The following is a 17,373-nucleotide window of genomic DNA, read 5'->3' as shown; positions in this document are numbered from 1 at the left end:
CTCCTCCGCCGTTGGGTGGATTCATGCATTTCTGCGCGGTTCGGACACTAATTTGGTTCCTGACCGGTTCAGGCTGCGATGATATGTGATTTTTTTTGTGGCTAATTTCGTTTATCTAACCGGCTCAGGCTGCCATTGGTCTTAGGGTTTAGTGTAATGTGAAAGCAATTGAAGGAATCCATAAGTTCTGGACTGTGTGTGAGCGATGTTGTGTACATGTAAGAGTTATCTGGCATTGAAGGCTGTGCTCGCTTAATTCAAACTCGATTTTGTAGAGAAATGTAGTTAGCAGATCAACATTGTTTTTGGAACCAGAGATTATACATTGTCCACATGCCAAATCTGCCAATTATTACGTTTCTGAATGTAACTAAAAAAAAGGAAGTACATATTATTGCCAAATGTGTTATTGACCATGTATGTGGATCTGGAACGATGGAAAAATTGTTTCACGACTCATCTTTTTAAAATGTTGACTATATATATGAGAAAATATGGTCCTTTATACTCAGAGAAGAGATGTGGAGGGAAGAGCTCCATAAAGCGTTAGAATTCTCGAATCCCCACAACCATGTTCCGTGTTCAACAAAGCATGTAAGGGCAATACTAGTCTGCATTTTTCTGTGTTCTCCTCTGCCAGACTGTTTTGTGTTTGTTAAAACGTTTAAGGTCATTATTGGCCTGCTTGATAACCACTTGAGTGTGGTTTTCTGTAGCTCAGGCTACACGGTACCCCTTATCTTTGCCATCCATTTATGCATCAAGATCCGTGCAAACACATTTGTCTTTTTTGTTTCTCTCAAACGACACAACATATGAACTTCAAATTTTGCAGAACAACAATACATTCTAACTACAATATAGGAAAAAACTTTCAGATTTTTTCATGCATTTTAAATACTTGAAATAATATTTTTATTCAAAGAAAATCTCATTTTGTATATTTATATCAGACCAAAAAATCTGAAAGTTTTTTCACTCATTGATGTTCTAATGTTTGTTCGGTCTGCAAAGTTTGAAGTTCATATGTTGTTTCATTTTCAAGAAACAAAAAAGAGAAATCTTCTTGTGGTTAGTTAGTTGGAGAGTACGGATCTCAAAACAAGGCTGAAGGGTTGAGGATAAGAGGTTTCATGTAGCCTGAGCTACAAAGAAACTTTGTGTAACCATTTTTGTTTCTTATCCGGCGACACCTTGCGGCGTGTAGCAGGCATCATTTGTCAGGCTCTAGCGTGGGGTTGTCACTGCATGCTCTGGCGGCACATCGCAGATCTGAGCGTCCTTGCTGCAGGTCTGGGTTGCTCGATGCACAGGGTCCTTGTGCCGCGGGCCAGTTCCGTGGGTAGGCGCCGTGGTTTTCCCATGCTGATCTTGATGTGTGGAAAGGTGCGGCCGCTGTTGGCAGGTTGGTGGGTCACTCAGGTTTTCAGGCTGGTGTGGTTATGAGCAGTGTTAGAATTTTGCCGAAGTTGCCTTTGAGGGGTTGCAACCAAGGTGTGAGTGGTGGTTGTGCGGCTCCTTGCGAAGGCCCTGCTTGAGCTCATTGGTGTCGGCATCCTCGGGTGTTGTTTCCTCCTTGGTTGCGTCGTCGAGGAGCCACGATCTACCTCCAGCCCTTACAGTCTAATCCTGCGGACGAAAACCCCAATCCGGATTGTCGACTCAGATCTGGATTGGTCCCTGGAGGTGTTGTTCTTGGAGGTTGGGCCCTTGGTTGGCACGTTGGTCAGTTGGACACGGCTTGAATCTTGTGGGCAGTTCCTATGTGGTCTTCATCATGCCAACGGTAGGCAAGAGGTAGTTTGGTGGCGACAGTTGTAACGTCTATCTGATGGTCTTTGGTCGTGGTCCTGTCTTGAATGATCGGTTGTGTTGGCCTATTCTTAGACTTGTAAAAACTTTCCTTCTATCAACGCATTGAGACGCAAGCTTTGCGTTTTCTCGGAAAAAGCAACCACTTCGATTTAAGTAGTACAAATACCTGTTGCATAGAGATAAATTTGGCGCTGGCACAATATGTGGTTACATGGCTGATCTTTTTATTAGGGATTAGTGATTGCGGCATCGGTGAAACAATTGAACGCTGTTATAAGTTTTGCTCCTGAGATCTTATCGTGGAAATATAACAAAATGAAATTTGTGCTGGACTAAATCAGTATCAAGTTTATTCAGAGAAAACTGTATTCCTGTCCATACGTCTGACTGATGCAACCAATATTTTGATTTAGCAGTGGTGTTCAAACAATATCAATCCACTTGATTCTGCAAGAGTAGAATAAAATCAATCCATTGCAACTGGGAGCAGCCTCTGGACAATGGAGGCACGCAACCATGTGACTCAGAAAATATGGAAGCATGCTATTCCAGCTGACACCTAAAGTTCTACTAGTTGTCCTTTGTGGAATTGTAGGTAGGGCTGGACACGAGCCGAGCCGAGCCGAGCCTGGCTTTGGCTCGCTCTAGAGCGGCTCGGCTCGCTCAGCCAACGAGCCTACTTTAGGCGGCTCGGCTCGCTTCAGGTATGGCTCGGCTCAGACCGAGCCGGCTCGTAAGCCAGCTGCCACCAGAATCTCTTTTACATGTAGAACCTCTGTTTTAGTCCACTGTCTTGATTTTCTGCAGCAATTAAACCCATGTTTTGGAAGACAAACCGTTTATATTGCTCAAAATGAAACATCCAACAGCCTATTGTTTCAAGAAATGGTCATAGTAATGAAAAATAAGCTTTCTTCTATGAATTCTTCTACGAAAATTGTAACAACGGAACAGATATGAGAGAAAGAATTGGGCAACATTTGTATTGAATTTTGGACAACACTTCCTTTTGAACTTTACACAGCAAAACATCAAATATTGATAGCCAAACAAATAAATTTTGCATAGCATAATACTTACCACTTTGACATATAAAATGAGAAAATGTAGAGGAAATTGTTTAAAAAATGGTCATAGTGGACGTTGACAGCCAAACAAATATTGACATCAGTCTATATTGCTAATAATGCAACATCTAGTAGTCTATGGTTTTAAAAATAGGCATAGTGACGAAATATAAGCTTTCTTCTATGAAAAGTGTAGAGGAAATGGAACAAATATGTCAAATAAAGAATTGGGCAGCATTGCTTTTTAATTTTGGACAATACCTCCTTTGAACTTTATACAGCAAATATATTGAACGTTGACAGCCAAACAATGCAATTTTGTACAGCATAACACTTAGCGGTTTGACATCAAAATGAGAATCTTCCTCCTCAAACAGAGTATCTTGATCATCCTTGTCCTCTTCTTCATCATCCTCCTCCGCTTGCTTATCATGCTTCATTGCCTAGCACACGAAAACAGCACACACTTTACCTTAGACACGCATATATTCAACTTTTTGATAGCAAAAACAGGACATACATAAGCTTGTACAAACATATATTGACTTTTGGATACAAAAACAGCATATACATGAGCTTGTACAAACTTATATTTGACTTTCGGATAACAAAAACAACACATACATGAGCTTGAGCACACGCATATATTTGACCTTTGGATAGCAAAAACAGCAAACACATGAGCTTGGACGTTGCGAAGTTTGTTTTACCCTAAACATCAACTCAGCGAGCGGGACATTGCTGTAATGTTTCGCCCGCTTCCTCGGCAGTGATGCAGTAGCCCTTCCCCTTTTGCTTCCCCTTTTGCTTCCTGGAAGTCCAGGACAGCGGCTTAGTCTTCATAATGGAAACCAAGCTCCTCTTCTTCCCCTTTTCCTTGTCCATTCTTGCGACCGCAGGGCTCTGCACAAATCAGCAAAGAACAAATGGTCAATCATCAACAAAAATTTACATAGATAATAAAATAACCAGTCTACACAATGAATCACAAAGCAAATTCATCCATCCATCAATCAAATTCGTGCAGCATCCATCCTAGCAAGCTGCACTCTCCAGCCAACAAGCACAAGCATCCATCCATTAAATTCGTGTAGCATCCATCCATCGCGTTTCCTAGCTAGCTGCGACCTCTAGCCACAATCACAAGCATCCATCCATTATACATCCATCAAATTCCTTCATGTGTGTGCGCCAGTGCAGGTAGATAGCGCTAGGGATGGGAAGGACAGAGGAGATCGCTTACCTACTCATGTCATTCGGTGAGAAACCAGGGGAGACGTCTTTGCTGTGGTGAGGGAAAGCAGCGTCGGCCGTCCCCGTCGGTGCCGCGCCCGATGAGTGCAGCTTGCGGCGCGGCGAGGAGAGGGGTGGCGGCGCCGACCAGAGAAAGGGAGAAGGGTGAGGAAACTGCGTCGCACGCTCGCTGTGACCTAACGCCCTGCGAGGCTGTGAGGCCGACGGGATTGGGCTGGGCCTGAACGAGTCACCGAGTTGGACCGGGCGAAACTCGGCTCGGCTCGGTCGGGAATCGGGCCTATTTTCATAGCTCGGCTCGCCTAATTATCCTATCGGGCCGAGCTCTAACGGGCCGAGCTGGAGCGAGCTTCGAGCCGAGCCTAAAAGCTCGCTCGTACGTCCAACCCTAAAATTGTAGGTCTTAAAATGAATTGTAGGTTTTGAAATTCTAATCTTCATTTTACAATTCTTGGTCAAGTTTGTCATGAAGCCTTGTAAAAGGCATTGCCTAAGATAGGCTTTTGACAAATAATTATCTGATGAACTTCCAGTAGGATCCTTGAGGTAACATGTATGATCACTTTGCGCACTGAGATGCAAGCATGCCTAGATTGCTGGCCGCAGCTAAATGACCCTTCAGTTTTGGTGATATTATTTTAACCATTTATCATTGATTAAATGAATATGTACCATTGAACAGAGTGTCCCAGGTCTTTTAACAGAAGATTATATGTCAATGGTTTTAGTTATGTACCTTTTACTTTTCCTAGTTGTCTTGTATTACACTTACCTTGGTATGTTGCTGCTGATAAATGATAATGGACAGAGTATTGACTTTTCCTCAACCATGGCAGGTACACCAATTTTAACTGTAAAGGCCCTTCATATCAATTCAGCGATTCTTGCTGCAAGAAGTCCTTTCTTTCTAAAGGTATTTTTTATAACCATATGAACTGCATGTTGTACAGTCATTTCAAGTTTCTGATAAGCTTCATGTTTCATAGCTTTTCTCGAATGGCATGAAAGAATCTGATGATCAGACCCATCCAAGGATTAGGATTGCCAATTCAGGTAATGTGATAGCTTAATTATAACATTCCTCCTCATATTTTAGGCTAATTTGCTATTGTGGTTGTGTTACTATATTTTTTAAGAAAAACATGCTTATTATGGTATGTATTGAATGTACCATGCACTATCTTAATATCCCTGATGCCTGTCGTCTCTTTTAGTTATCAATGTGGGCATTTAGTGGATTAACTGACCCTCTCTTAATTCGGGATTAGCTCTGTCTTAAGTCTCTTTTTGATATGCAATTATGAGGTAATCTTCAAGGTCAAATGTAATTTATGAGCCATTAGGAAAGATTGTATGGAATGGTTGAGATTGTTTGGATTCCGCCAACTATAAGTTTTCTATAGTAGTATACATTTTTTTTCCGTGATAGGAAAAGGGTAATCTCACATGGAGCTTTTTTCAATACTGTAAGTCAATAGTCAACTTAAACAATCATTTTGGGTACAAAAAGATTGTCCTTTTTTGTTTACCTCTGTATTGAACTATTCTCTTATGGTTTTTCTGTTTTCATTCTACTTGGAACAGAGGAAATTGCCCTTATGGAACTTTTAAGCTATATGTACAGTGGGAAGTTGACAATAACTGAGCCCACTCTTGTGCTCGACATCTTGATGGCTGCAGACAAGTTTGAGGTTATCTCTTGCATGAGGCGTTGCAGTCAGCTGCTCACAAGCTTGCCTATGACCACAGAATCTGCACTACTCTACATAGACCACCCTTGCTCGACTTTAATGGTTGCTGAGGTCCAGCATGTGATTGATGTTGCCAAGGAATTCCTTGCCAACAAGTACAAGAATTTTCATAAGTTAGTGATGCCCAATTAATGGAGCCATGTTTTTTCCCTTTTTAAAGAAAACTGTAGACATTGATGTCACAAAATCATGCATTTGGTGTACTTATGACATGGTTTGTCTCATTTCAGGTTCAGACGTGAATTGATGAACTTCCCTCTTGCTGGGATTGAAGCCATCTTGTCAAGTACCGACCTACAAGTAGCATCTGAAGATTGCATATATAAATTTATGATCTTGAGTTGTCGTTTACTTCCGCTGGTCCGCTTCAGTTATATGACACGTCCGTCACTTGAGGATATCCTAACATGCACTGATGATGATATAGACCATGAGCAAGTAGCTAAGCGTATTGCCAAGGCACTTCTACAAAAGGCTGGCCCAAAACAGATGGAAGGTGCTCTTGCAGCAGACATAACAACCTGTTGGCAATTTACTGAACGAGCTTACAAGTTCAAACCTGTGAAATTGGTTGCTTTTGATCGACCCTGCCCACAGGTTATTGTTTACCTGGATCTAACACGCGAGGAGTGCTCCCGACTCTTCCTGTCTGGAGCTGTACGGTCGCGTGGCTTCCAGCTTGCAGGGTGGGATGGGAACATGCAACTCAACCCAGTCTGTACAATGGATGAGCAGAGTAAGGTGTGCACCTTTGGCCTCTGCTTAATGGGATTGGGTTCAACAGATTTGACAGTAGATATTGAATTTGCTGCAAGGATAAGATCGTCGGGAAAATTTGAGAGCAAGTACAGGTGTAAGGGCACCTTCACCCGTCATTTGTTGGAACAATGCGATGATCTTTTTGGCGTTCCATGGTCAACGTTCATTGCCGATGACAACCTCTTCATCGATGGTGTGCTGCATCTGAGAGCTGATTTGGCGGAGGTCCAGCAGCGGCAGTTACATGCTTGATATGATTTCAAACTCAGCAGAGTTGGGTCGTGTACTCATGTGTTCGTCATCAGTCGCTTCAAAGGGATTCTGGCCGTACTCTGTGTCTAATTTTGCTATTTTTGTGTCTGCTGGAAGCACTTTGTAGCCTCTTATACAATGCAAGTTCGATACCGGGGTGGTAGACCCTTCGATCTATCTTTCGACATTTTTGTTAAGAAAGATACTGACTAGTTTCATGCCTTAATATGGACGGTAGGGCTATTCCGTTTTACATGTCTTCCCCCGAAATTGGGGCATTACGGTGTCTGAACATGATGTGTTCATCACCTGGGCTTCTGGGTTACCTGACCGCTTGTGTTAGGTCGGGGTTACTTGACCATGTTAAGGGAAGGGCTTTCACGTGCTTGATAATGTCGAGGCCTTGCATGTGGTGGAAAGTGCTAAAAACTGAAAAGTTGAATGGTTGTGTGGCGCTTGATGATGTGAAGCGTTAATTGTTTGCACGCGTCTGATGATGTGGATGATTTGCATGTGCATTTAAATGAAAGGAAACATGTGTGAGAGCATCTCCAACAGCTGCAGAACGCGCGGCGCGCTAAAAAGTACTTTGCAGCGCGCCCATCGCCTGAAAAAGCGCGGCCGGCAGTGCTGGCTCCAGCAGCCGCGCTAAAATTTAGCGCGCGCGCGTAGCTCTAGCAGACGCGCTGAAATGCAGCGCGCACTATCGCACGAAACATTGCATACATATCGCGCTAAAACGATACATATTTCATAGTAATAAAAACGATACATAGATATTTTTATAGTTCATAGCATAGATCGATAATATAGATAGATAAAACTACAATGCAACTACATACTACGGTGCAACTACATAAACTATGGTGCGACTACACCCTATTCCGAGTCGTCCTCGTCCTCATCCGGACTGGTGTTGTCCGAGGTATCGATCCACATGTCCTTCCAACGAGGATCATTATCCTCAAAGATCGACACCCCACCTGCCTCAACGATATCGCACTACGATATCGTCAGGGCCTTCTTCCGACGCCTCTCCAACCGTTCCACGCGGCGCTTTGCCGTCCTTTCCGCCCAGAAGGCGTGCTCCGCCGCGACGTCCTCCGGGTGGTGCCGGCTCCACTCCGCCATGGCTCGCTCATCCTCCTCAGCGACGAGGAGGCGGCGCTGCCGCCGACGGTGCTCCGCACGGTCCTGGTCCGTGATAAGACGAGGCGGAGGGGCGACGTCCTGCCCCTGCTCGCGCGTGAGGATATCGTGGAAGTTCATTTGCGCCGGCGGCCTCTCTAGGCGCCACGCCGCCGCGTCGTACGCGCGGGCGGCCTCGTGCGCGGTCCGGAACGTGCCGAGGCCGAGCCGGACGTCGCCAGACCGGATCTCGGCGTAGTAGGTGCCGTCGGGGCGCTCGCGGACGCCGCGGTAGCCAGACGATCCATGGCGGCGCGTGATGGTGGGGGCGACGAAGAGGCGAGCAAGCGCGGCAGAGTAGCGAGGAGAGTATGCATGGCAGTGTGGAGGCCGTGTGGCGAGCGCGGCAATTTATAGGTGCGCTCGAAGCGGTGCACCAAATCTAGCGCGCGCTGCCATCTATTTATCTGGAGATGAACTTCTTATCTAGATTAAAAATACTGTTCACCTACTTTCAACAAGCAATTCAGATTCTTTGGGTCTGCCTGGTTGGGCACCCCCTTACTCCGCCCATGTATGGTGGAGCGGATCCTATTTAGCGCGGCATGGGTCGGGGTAATAGGGAGGTAACGCGTACCCCCTGACGCGGGGGCTCTACTTTAATTGGACATTCAGTTGGCCTGATGACGCGAGGGCGTTGCTTCAAGTGGAGAACAAATTCATGAACATTTTCTTTAAATTTGCAACATTTTTTTATTTCGTGAACTTTTTTTAAATCCGGGAACATTTTTTAAAATTCATGAACAATTTTCAAAATTTGGAAACAAATTTCAAATTTCGTGAACATTTGGGTCGGCCCAAACCACACAGGGGAGGAGGGTGCGTGTTTACTCATTGAGCGCCACGTAAATGCGGGGAATAGAAGGTCTCATATGTGGTGCCATATTAGAGCATCTCCAATAATTACCCATAAAGGCTAACATAGGCTAGTCTCCATTTTCTCAGCCAGAAAATGTCCCCAACTCCAACACTAGCCCCCGGTTCTCGCCCTGATTTTTATAACTTACAATATCTTTATCTTTTTCTATTTTCGTGTTCTCTCTTTTCCATTCTCCACCCCGCCCTTCGAGCTCTTGCCGCCCACCGTTGTCACAGTGGGTCAATGCACTCCTAGCGCCATGTACGTGGAGTGCTATGGTCGCTTTGCCGCTAGAGAGCTCATAATTGGTGATGTATCCACGTTGTCGGTGGAGCATGTTGGGTGCCTTTGCGCGTGGTCGGTGCGGGTTGGAGTACACGGGATCAGGATGGAGGATGTTAGCGACAAATCGAGATGCAGGGCATGGATGCATGATGTCCATCCTTGTCGCGGTGGCTGCTCATGTGGGGGTACATATCAAGTGATTAAGGGGCGTCCCATGCCCCCATGATATGGCCATGGATCTGAGCTCCTATGGTACTGGGTTAAGCTCTGTAACTTTGCAAAAGAAAAAAAATCTCCATGGATCCAATATTCGGGCTCAGCTTCTGGGGCTTGGCCTATGACTGTCGGATCCCAGATCCAAGGGCTCTCGGGAGCTCGTATCATGGGAACACGGGGACGCCCCATATCACCTGATACTTTTGCCGCTGAGGTTGAAGCTCGAGAAGATGGGAGGCAGGCAGTGAAGACGATTGGTGCCATTGGAGATGACCGCAGAGGTGCTATGTGAAGGTGGCCAAGGGAGATGTGTGCACATGAAAATAGAAAGGCGGGAAGGTCGGCGTGTGGGGTTGCATGCTGGTCGACGGCAACAAAGGGGCAGGCCCGGCCCTGAGGGGGGGCAGGGGGGGCGGCCGCCCCGGGCCCCCACAATTCAGGGGCCCCTCCGCAGGTGTATGTGTACGTAGGTAGCGCGTAAACTATATGGGCCGTGAGGTAGCCAGGCGTGAGGAGCTGGCAAACATAGCGAACTTCTTCCTATTCCATCGCCTAGCAATCCCCAGATCCCACGCCGACTTTTTCGCGATAATAAGCACGCCATTACGCTCCTTCTCTCTTATAATTTCCTTCCTAATAGATCGCCAGTTAGCCGTCTCGCCGATGACGATCTCTGTTCCCGGGCGCCCCGATCGCAAGATGCAGTCAGTAGTCAATACGCGATGCCGCTTTCTCTCCCGTCTTCAGACGCTGACATACGCACACACATCGCCGAGCGCTAGTCGCTAGAGCTAGCCGATGCGATCCACATCTCATCGCTGAACGATCCAATCCATCCAAGGTATATTATACTATTCCCTAATCCCTATATGTTCAGTACTAAATTAACCAATTTTCCCTTTGCATACATCGTGCATGGCTGGTCCCTATCAGCCTTTGATGCCATTATTTATTTATTTCCAGCATGGTTAACAAAGATAGTACAATATGTGGACGAGTTGATACATCAAAGGCGCTCTTGATAAAATTATCAAGGTAATATGCTTCGTAGATTCCAAATGGTGAATTGGTGATTTTGTGGAGGAAGAGAACCAAATTGATGGGAATTCTGAATCTTAACAACAGGAAAATGTTGACATCAATATAGATGATAAAAATGTAAGTTAGTCTGATAGTACAATTATTTCAACAGGTGCACATGCACAATCTGCTAGTGTTGATGAACATCCAGTTTTGCCTTTTCGGTTGTGAATTAAAGATTATAAATTCACTTCGTCGTGTGGTGTACTATGTGATTTTCTAGCATGTTAGGGAAGTCATTTTTTATCCTAATGCCTCTATTGCTTATCAATCTTATTTACAGGCATATAATTGTGGCACCGGTTGAAAGAAGCTTTGCAAAGATACAAATATTGAAGAACTATTTGAGACAATGACTCCACCGACTTTAAATGGTTTGGCAATGTTATGCACTGAGAAGAAGTTGTTGGATTAGATTGACATCGACTCCATCGTAAGTAACTTTGCATCAAGGATTGATTTTTTAAAGGTAACATGTATAATTATTTAATATGCATACTATTTTAATGCATTTAAGTGTATATTTGTAAACATTACATATATGCATATACCCACTATTACTACTATATTATTGACGCTAAGGGCCCACAGTTTTGGTTCCGCCCCGGGCCCCCAAAATCTCAGGACCGGCCCTGCAAAGGGGTAGATGGTCAGTGACAACAACATAGAGTTGGCGCGCATCAAACACTTTTGTCACATCACGACCTCTAGATGGGTTTTCACGGTGAGGGAAGAGCCCCTATTTCTAGGGGCTTTGAGAAAATTTGCAGGGCCTAGGTAAAATGGATGCTTGGACAAGGACCCATTTCTTTTTTTCTTTTTTATGGCAAGACAATTACCCAAAACAACACAAAAATCCGACGATAGGTTAAACGTGCATGCTCCCATCCGTAATTTCACTTCATCCTACGGCTGTCCTTTTTTCTTTTTCCTTTCTATAATTTAATCATCTTCCCCTAATTTTAAGGGGGTGGGGTCAAGCCTTATTTTGTTTCAATCAAATCAAGCACGTATGCGGGAGCACAGATGGAAACACACGCATGTAGCAGGCAAGTCTCGTCCGATGGGTCGTGCCTAGTCCAGAAAACGTGGCACGAGTGCCAGTCTGGCCCGGCCCGCATATTGGCGTGCCGGGCCCATTTAGTCCAGGGCGTGCCGTGCAAGGAGAAGCAATCAAACGGCTGGCTATTTATTCTTTTTTGGTTTATAACAAAGACTGAAGAGTCTCATTCCCCTCCTCTCTCCGAAAAATTGAAAAGGTTCGACAGTGGAGGAGTGCCACCGACCTCGCCTTCTAGAAGCATCCGGCTAGGGCTACGGCCACGGCCACGGCCCCGCGCCTCCAACCTTTTCTAGCGGCGGCGAGCGCATGGCCGGCGGCGATGGTGCCGCCACCGCGGGGGCGGCGGCGGAGGCGGGGATGGGCCTCGACATCTCGCGCGCGGGCGGGTTGCCCAGCTTCGAGTTCGCGTTCAATTCAGAGAGCTTCTCCGACCGGGTGCTGCGGCTGGAGGTCGTCGCCAGCGACGGCGTCGCCGGAGGATCCCTCCCCGACTTGGCGTTCCACTGCGACGAGCTCCACAAGGAGGAAGCAGGTCCGTATAGTGCCTCACTCCTCCCACGCCCTTGGAATTAGACGGATTCATGTGTATGATTCTCTGCTGTTTACCGCGATTCAGATATGGATCCGTGTGAAATCTGTGGCTTATTTGCGATTCCTGCTGTTCCTTCACTTCACGTAGCTTGCCTCACCTGTTGCTGTGTGAATTTAAGAATTGCCTGATTATGGAGGTTTTCTAACAAATAAAATCCTTTCAGATGAAGCAATCAACAAATTGTAAATCGTCCATACATCCAACTAGAATGCAGCAAATTATTGGTCACATATTGGTTGAGCTAGCAGTGGTGATGTTCAAACAACATCGAACTGTTCAAGCTGACAATGCTGTCCTTTTGTGAATTGGCTACCTTGTAATCTTCATGGTGTGATTCCTAGTCAAGTTTGTCACAAAGCGTTTGTTTCTGAAAATATATTGCTCAATTAGATTGTAGAGAAAATCTTTATGTGCTTGAAGATTTACGGTTCCCTGGATTTGGTTTGTGTAAGCTTACATTAACATGCCAGATTATTCATACAAGAAATTTCCTGACAAAATTTGTACCGACGAATCAAACAGGAAGAACATATTATTGTCAAATCTTTTATTCACATAATGGATGTATATTTGGAAGATAAGGAGGTTGGGTTATAACCCTCATTTTGTAGAAATTTTGATTCTACGAGCAACTGTGATACGCCATATATATTTAGAGAGAAGGTGTGGAGGGGCGGGTTCCTGCTCTAGAGCTCTTCACAACCTTGCTCCCTGCTCTTCATTTAAAATCGACCAATAGTCTGCCTTATTTACTGAAACATTTACTAGATATTAGCCTGCTTGATCATCGTTTAGTTTAATGTAGTATCAACACCTGTGATGTACTGGTATAGTTGTTACTACTGATACAGTCTGATGATCAACTGGGTAGCTCTTTCAGGTTGCGTGTTTCTCCACACGTGCAACATACTAGTTACATGCCAATGATGCCAAGATACCAACCAACTCTTAGTTAAACACGTGTTCCTGTTAGTTGCTTCAACTTGATTCTGCCACTAGACGTTTGCGTGGTATAAAATACTGATTAACAAGATAACAATATTACACTTTATTGTCCGTTCTTTTGTAGTTGGGCACCATTATACTCCCTCCGTTCCTAAATATTTGTCTTTCTAGACATTTCAACACGTGACTACATACGGAGCAAAATGAGTGAATCTACATTCTAAAATATGTCTATATACATCCGTATGTGGTAGTCATTTGAAATGTCTAGAAAGACAAATATTTAGGAACGGAGGGAGTAGTATTATACGATATATTAATAGGGTCCTTGGGATGACATTTACTATTACTTTACTCGGGAAGCAGCGAGCATGCTCAGATTTCTTGATGCAGCTAAATGAATTTGAATGTTCATGATGTTTTGTTAATCATTTTACCATATTTCTGATTGTTGAATCAACGAATATGCATACATAGAAGAACTGAGTGTTCCTATTATCTTAACAGCAGAATCTCTCTAGTGGTTGTGTTTTACGCCTATTACTGTATTTCCCCCAGATTGCCCTTTATTTCTCTATGATCTTTGTATTCTTTCTGTGATGAACAGATAGAAAAAGTATTGACTCTTCTTGGACCATTGTGCCCGTGCCAGTTTTACGAGTGAAGACCATTTACATCAATTCGTTGGTTCTCGCTGCAAATAGTCCATTCTTTCTTAAGGTAATTCTCATAACCTTTTGAGATTCATTTCTTATGGTCAGTTCATGTTTCCTAATATGCTTTATTCACCGTAGCTTTTCTCAAATGGCATGAAAGAGTCTGATCAGAGGCATCTAACACTCCGAATTGCTGATTCGGGTAAACTGATAACATCCTTTCCTTTATAGTCTTTCCTAGTTTTCTGTTGTGACACTGTTATTATTCTGTAGTCTGTACACACTGTGTGTTTTTTAATATAAAACATCGATTATTTATGGTATTATATGGATTCCATCTCCGAGTTTCTGTCAGCCCTTCCTTTTTCTTTTTCATAATGAAAGGGTTAAGTCTCTTTTCAGTTTTCACCATCGCCTTTAACTACCAAATAGGTATTTTGTCCACGTTTAATCTTCTGCATCTGCATGGATAGCTTTCCTCAATAAAGGAGGTCTACTGTTGTAATTCACACACAAAGAATCTGCCATTTAGTTCTTTATTATTGAACTGTTATCATAAACCCTTATGCCTCATTGTTTCATTCTACTAGGAACGGAGGAAACTGTCATGATGGAGATTTTGAGCTTTATGTACACTGGAAAGTTGACAACAACTGAGCCCAATCTTCTGCTCGACATCTTGATGGCCGCTGATAAATTTGAGGTTCTTGCTTGCATGAGGCATTGTAGCCAGTTACTCACAAACTTGCCTATGACCAGAGAGTCTGCGTTGCTCTACCTAGATTACCCATGCTCCACTTCAGTGGCTGCTGAAATTCGGCATCTGACAGATGCAGCCAAGGAATTCCTCGCCGGCAAATACAAGGTTTTCGCCAAGTGAGTGATCACAGCTACTTTTTTTCTTTTCCAAGAAAGCATTAGACATCTTCCTCAAAAAAGAAAAAAAGTGTCGACATTTTTTTTCACAAAATCATGCATGAAGTGTCTACTCATGGCATGATTTGCCTGTTCCAGGTTCTCTGATGAATTGATGGACATGCCTCTTGCTGGTATTGAAGCCATCTTTTCTAGTACTGACCTACAGATAAGATCTGAAGATACCGTATATAGCTTTCTGCTTGAGTGGGCATGCAAGCAATACCCAGAAACAGAGGAAGGGCAGAAGATATGGAGTTCTCGTTTACTTCCGCTGGTGCGCTTCAGTCATATGACTTGGAGTAAAACTCCATAAAGTCCTGACATGCAGTGATGATGATACGGACAATGAGCAAACAAAGAAGCTTATTACTGATGCACTCTTGCACAAAGCTTACCCAGCACATGAGCAAGGCACTATTGAGGCAGGCACAACAACCTGTTGGCAAGTCCCACAGCGAGCTTACTGGCGTAAACCAATCAAAGTGGTTGAATTCGGCCGGCCCTGCCCACAGGTCATTGTTTACTTGGATCTAACGCGTGGGGAGTGCTCCCGACTCTTCCCAGAAGGACACATTTCCACGCACTTGTTCCATCTTGCTGGACAGGATTTTCGTCTCATGGCGTACTGTGAAATGGATGAGCAGGGCAAGGCATACAGGTTTGGCCTCTTTATAGCAACGGCTAAGATGACAAAGGGGCCAACATGTTTGACAGTAGACTTTGAGTTCGCTGCAAGGACAAGATCGTCAGGAAAATTCATGACCAGGTGGGAGCACAAGTATACCTTCGGCGGTGATTGGATGCCCGGATGCAGTGATCTTTTTGAGGTTCCATGGTCGACATGCATTGCCAACGACAACCTCTTCATCGATGGCGTGCTGCATCTGAGAGCTGACTTGAGGGCGTTGGTGGCGCCGCCAGGACAACAGGCTTGATGATATCTCACTCAGCAAAGTTAGGTCGATAGCTTCAATGTCATTTCAGATAGTTTTATTGGTTGGCTGGACAGCGTGGAGTTCTTTTTGGTAGTTCATGCTTGTGCTGTTTCGTTTCGTCATTTTGTTATGTCTGCTGGAGAAGGAGGCTTGGTGCCTGAATGATGTAAGGGTGCTCTTATAGTGAGAAGGCTGGATAGCCCGCGCGGTGGACATGCACTTTTGGTCTGACTAGCATATCTCTTCCGTTCATTTTGTTCTAGATAGATTCACAATCGTCTATCTTTGGTGCTACACGACGATTTAAGATGGAGCAAAGATATATGTTTCTGTACATAAAATGTGGAGCAGCGATGAATATGATTACTTTGATTCAAGTCTGGACAAGCTGGTAACTGTTAACCCACCTGTATGAACATCTGCCTGATGCAAACTCGAAGGTGGTGACAGGCGAACAGCTGTTTGGATAAGTCGAATAATAATCCTCATTCATGCAGCATATATGCGACTTTGTTTCCTCGGCCTGTGCATCTTGATAGATAGAATGTGTGCTGCTTCCTCGGCTTGTGCATCTAGATATAAGTTTCTGTATGTAATGTACCGATGAATATGTTTGGATAAATTGAATGATAATCCTCCTTCATGCATCATACTCCCCCCGTTTCTAAATATAAGTCTTTTTAGAGATTCCACTACAAACTACATACGGATGTATATTGTAGAACGAGAGAGGCATACCCGCATACATGTGGTTTGGTGTGTCTGGCGGCTGACATCTACTCCCGTGTGTCACACATGCATATAACTCTGGTTGCTCTCATCTAGGTCACACACATGGGCTTGGGCCCTATACCAACAGTGAAGATGGGCCAGGCCCTCATACCGGTCAACACTCCCCCTCAAGATGGGTGGTAGATATCTATCATTCCCATTTTGTCACATGCTGAACTGCATTCTCTAGTTCCCAGTCCTTTAGTCAAGCAATCTGCAATTTGTTGTCCTGAACTCACATACTCTATCTTGATAATCCCAGCATCCAGTTTTTCTTTGATAAAGAATCTGTCAATCTCCACATGTTTGGTTCTATCATGTTGAACTGGGTTGTTTGCTATGTAAATTGCTGACTTGTTGTCGCACCATATATTCATACAACTAGTCTTTAGTATCTTCAACTCTCCTAATAGATTTCTTGTCCATAACAACTCACTCAATCCCTGAGACATGGCTCTGTATTCAGCCTCTGCGGTTGATTTGGAAACAACGGGTTGTTTCTTGCTTCTCCAAGACACTAGATTTCCTCCTACGAAAACACAATGGCCTGAGGTTGATCTCCTGTCATCCTGACAGCTGGCCCAATCAGCATCACAATAACCATCCACGACAAGATGTCCATGACTCTTGTATATCAATCCTTTCCCAGGAGAACCCTTCAAGTATCTCAGGATTCTATATACTGCCTCGAGATGTTCACTCCTAGGCTCATGCATATATCTGCTCACAACACTTACTGCGAATGCAATGTCTGGTCGTGTATGACACAAGTACAATAATCTTCCCACCAATCGCTGATATTTTTCTTTATTCACCAGATCACCTGATTGGGCGGTCACTTTATGATTTTGATCAATTGGGGTTGCAGCAGGTCGACAACCCAACATGCCAACATTACAGAGGAGATCCAGGGTATACTTTCTTTGAGAAAGAGCTATTCCTTTTCCAGACCTTGCCACTTCTATAC

At 44.3% G+C, this 17,373-nt stretch overlaps 1 protein-coding gene, 1 long non-coding RNA gene and 1 pseudogene across 2 annotated transcripts in view; 2 read left to right on the top strand and 1 right to left on the bottom strand.

Moving 5' to 3' along the window:
• Nucleotides 1-6,898, top strand: part of LOC119283923 (BTB/POZ domain-containing protein At2g46260-like) — a 7,520-nt gene extending 622 nt beyond the window's left edge. Inside the window, exons 2-5 of the mRNA XM_037563272.1 lie at nucleotides 4,928-5,049; nucleotides 5,123-5,189; nucleotides 5,721-6,000; nucleotides 6,118-6,898. Coding sequence (XP_037419169.1) covers nucleotides 4,928-5,049; nucleotides 5,123-5,189; nucleotides 5,721-6,000; nucleotides 6,118-6,898 — 1,250 coding nt within the window. The remainder of the gene's footprint in view (nucleotides 1-4,927; nucleotides 5,050-5,122; nucleotides 5,190-5,720; nucleotides 6,001-6,117) is intronic.
• On the bottom strand, nucleotides 3,281-4,287 carry LOC119289482. Its single transcript, XR_005141518.1, has 3 exons — nucleotides 4,126-4,287; nucleotides 3,593-3,785; nucleotides 3,281-3,325 (listed from the first exon to the last, which is right to left on the bottom strand). It is a non-coding gene; the product is annotated as an uncharacterized LOC119289482 (long non-coding RNA).
• Nucleotides 6,899-11,879: 4,981 nt separating the features above from the next.
• Nucleotides 11,880-16,134, top strand: LOC119287583 (annotated as a pseudogene).
• Nucleotides 16,135-17,373: the final 1,239 nt, after the last annotated feature.

This window comes from Triticum dicoccoides, chromosome 4A (assembly GCF_002162155.2).
Source record: "Triticum dicoccoides isolate Atlit2015 ecotype Zavitan chromosome 4A, WEW_v2.0, whole genome shotgun sequence".
NCBI classification, from domain to species: Eukaryota; Viridiplantae; Streptophyta; class Magnoliopsida; order Poales; family Poaceae; genus Triticum; species Triticum dicoccoides.
This window is presented reverse-complemented; position numbering and strand designations above follow the sequence as displayed.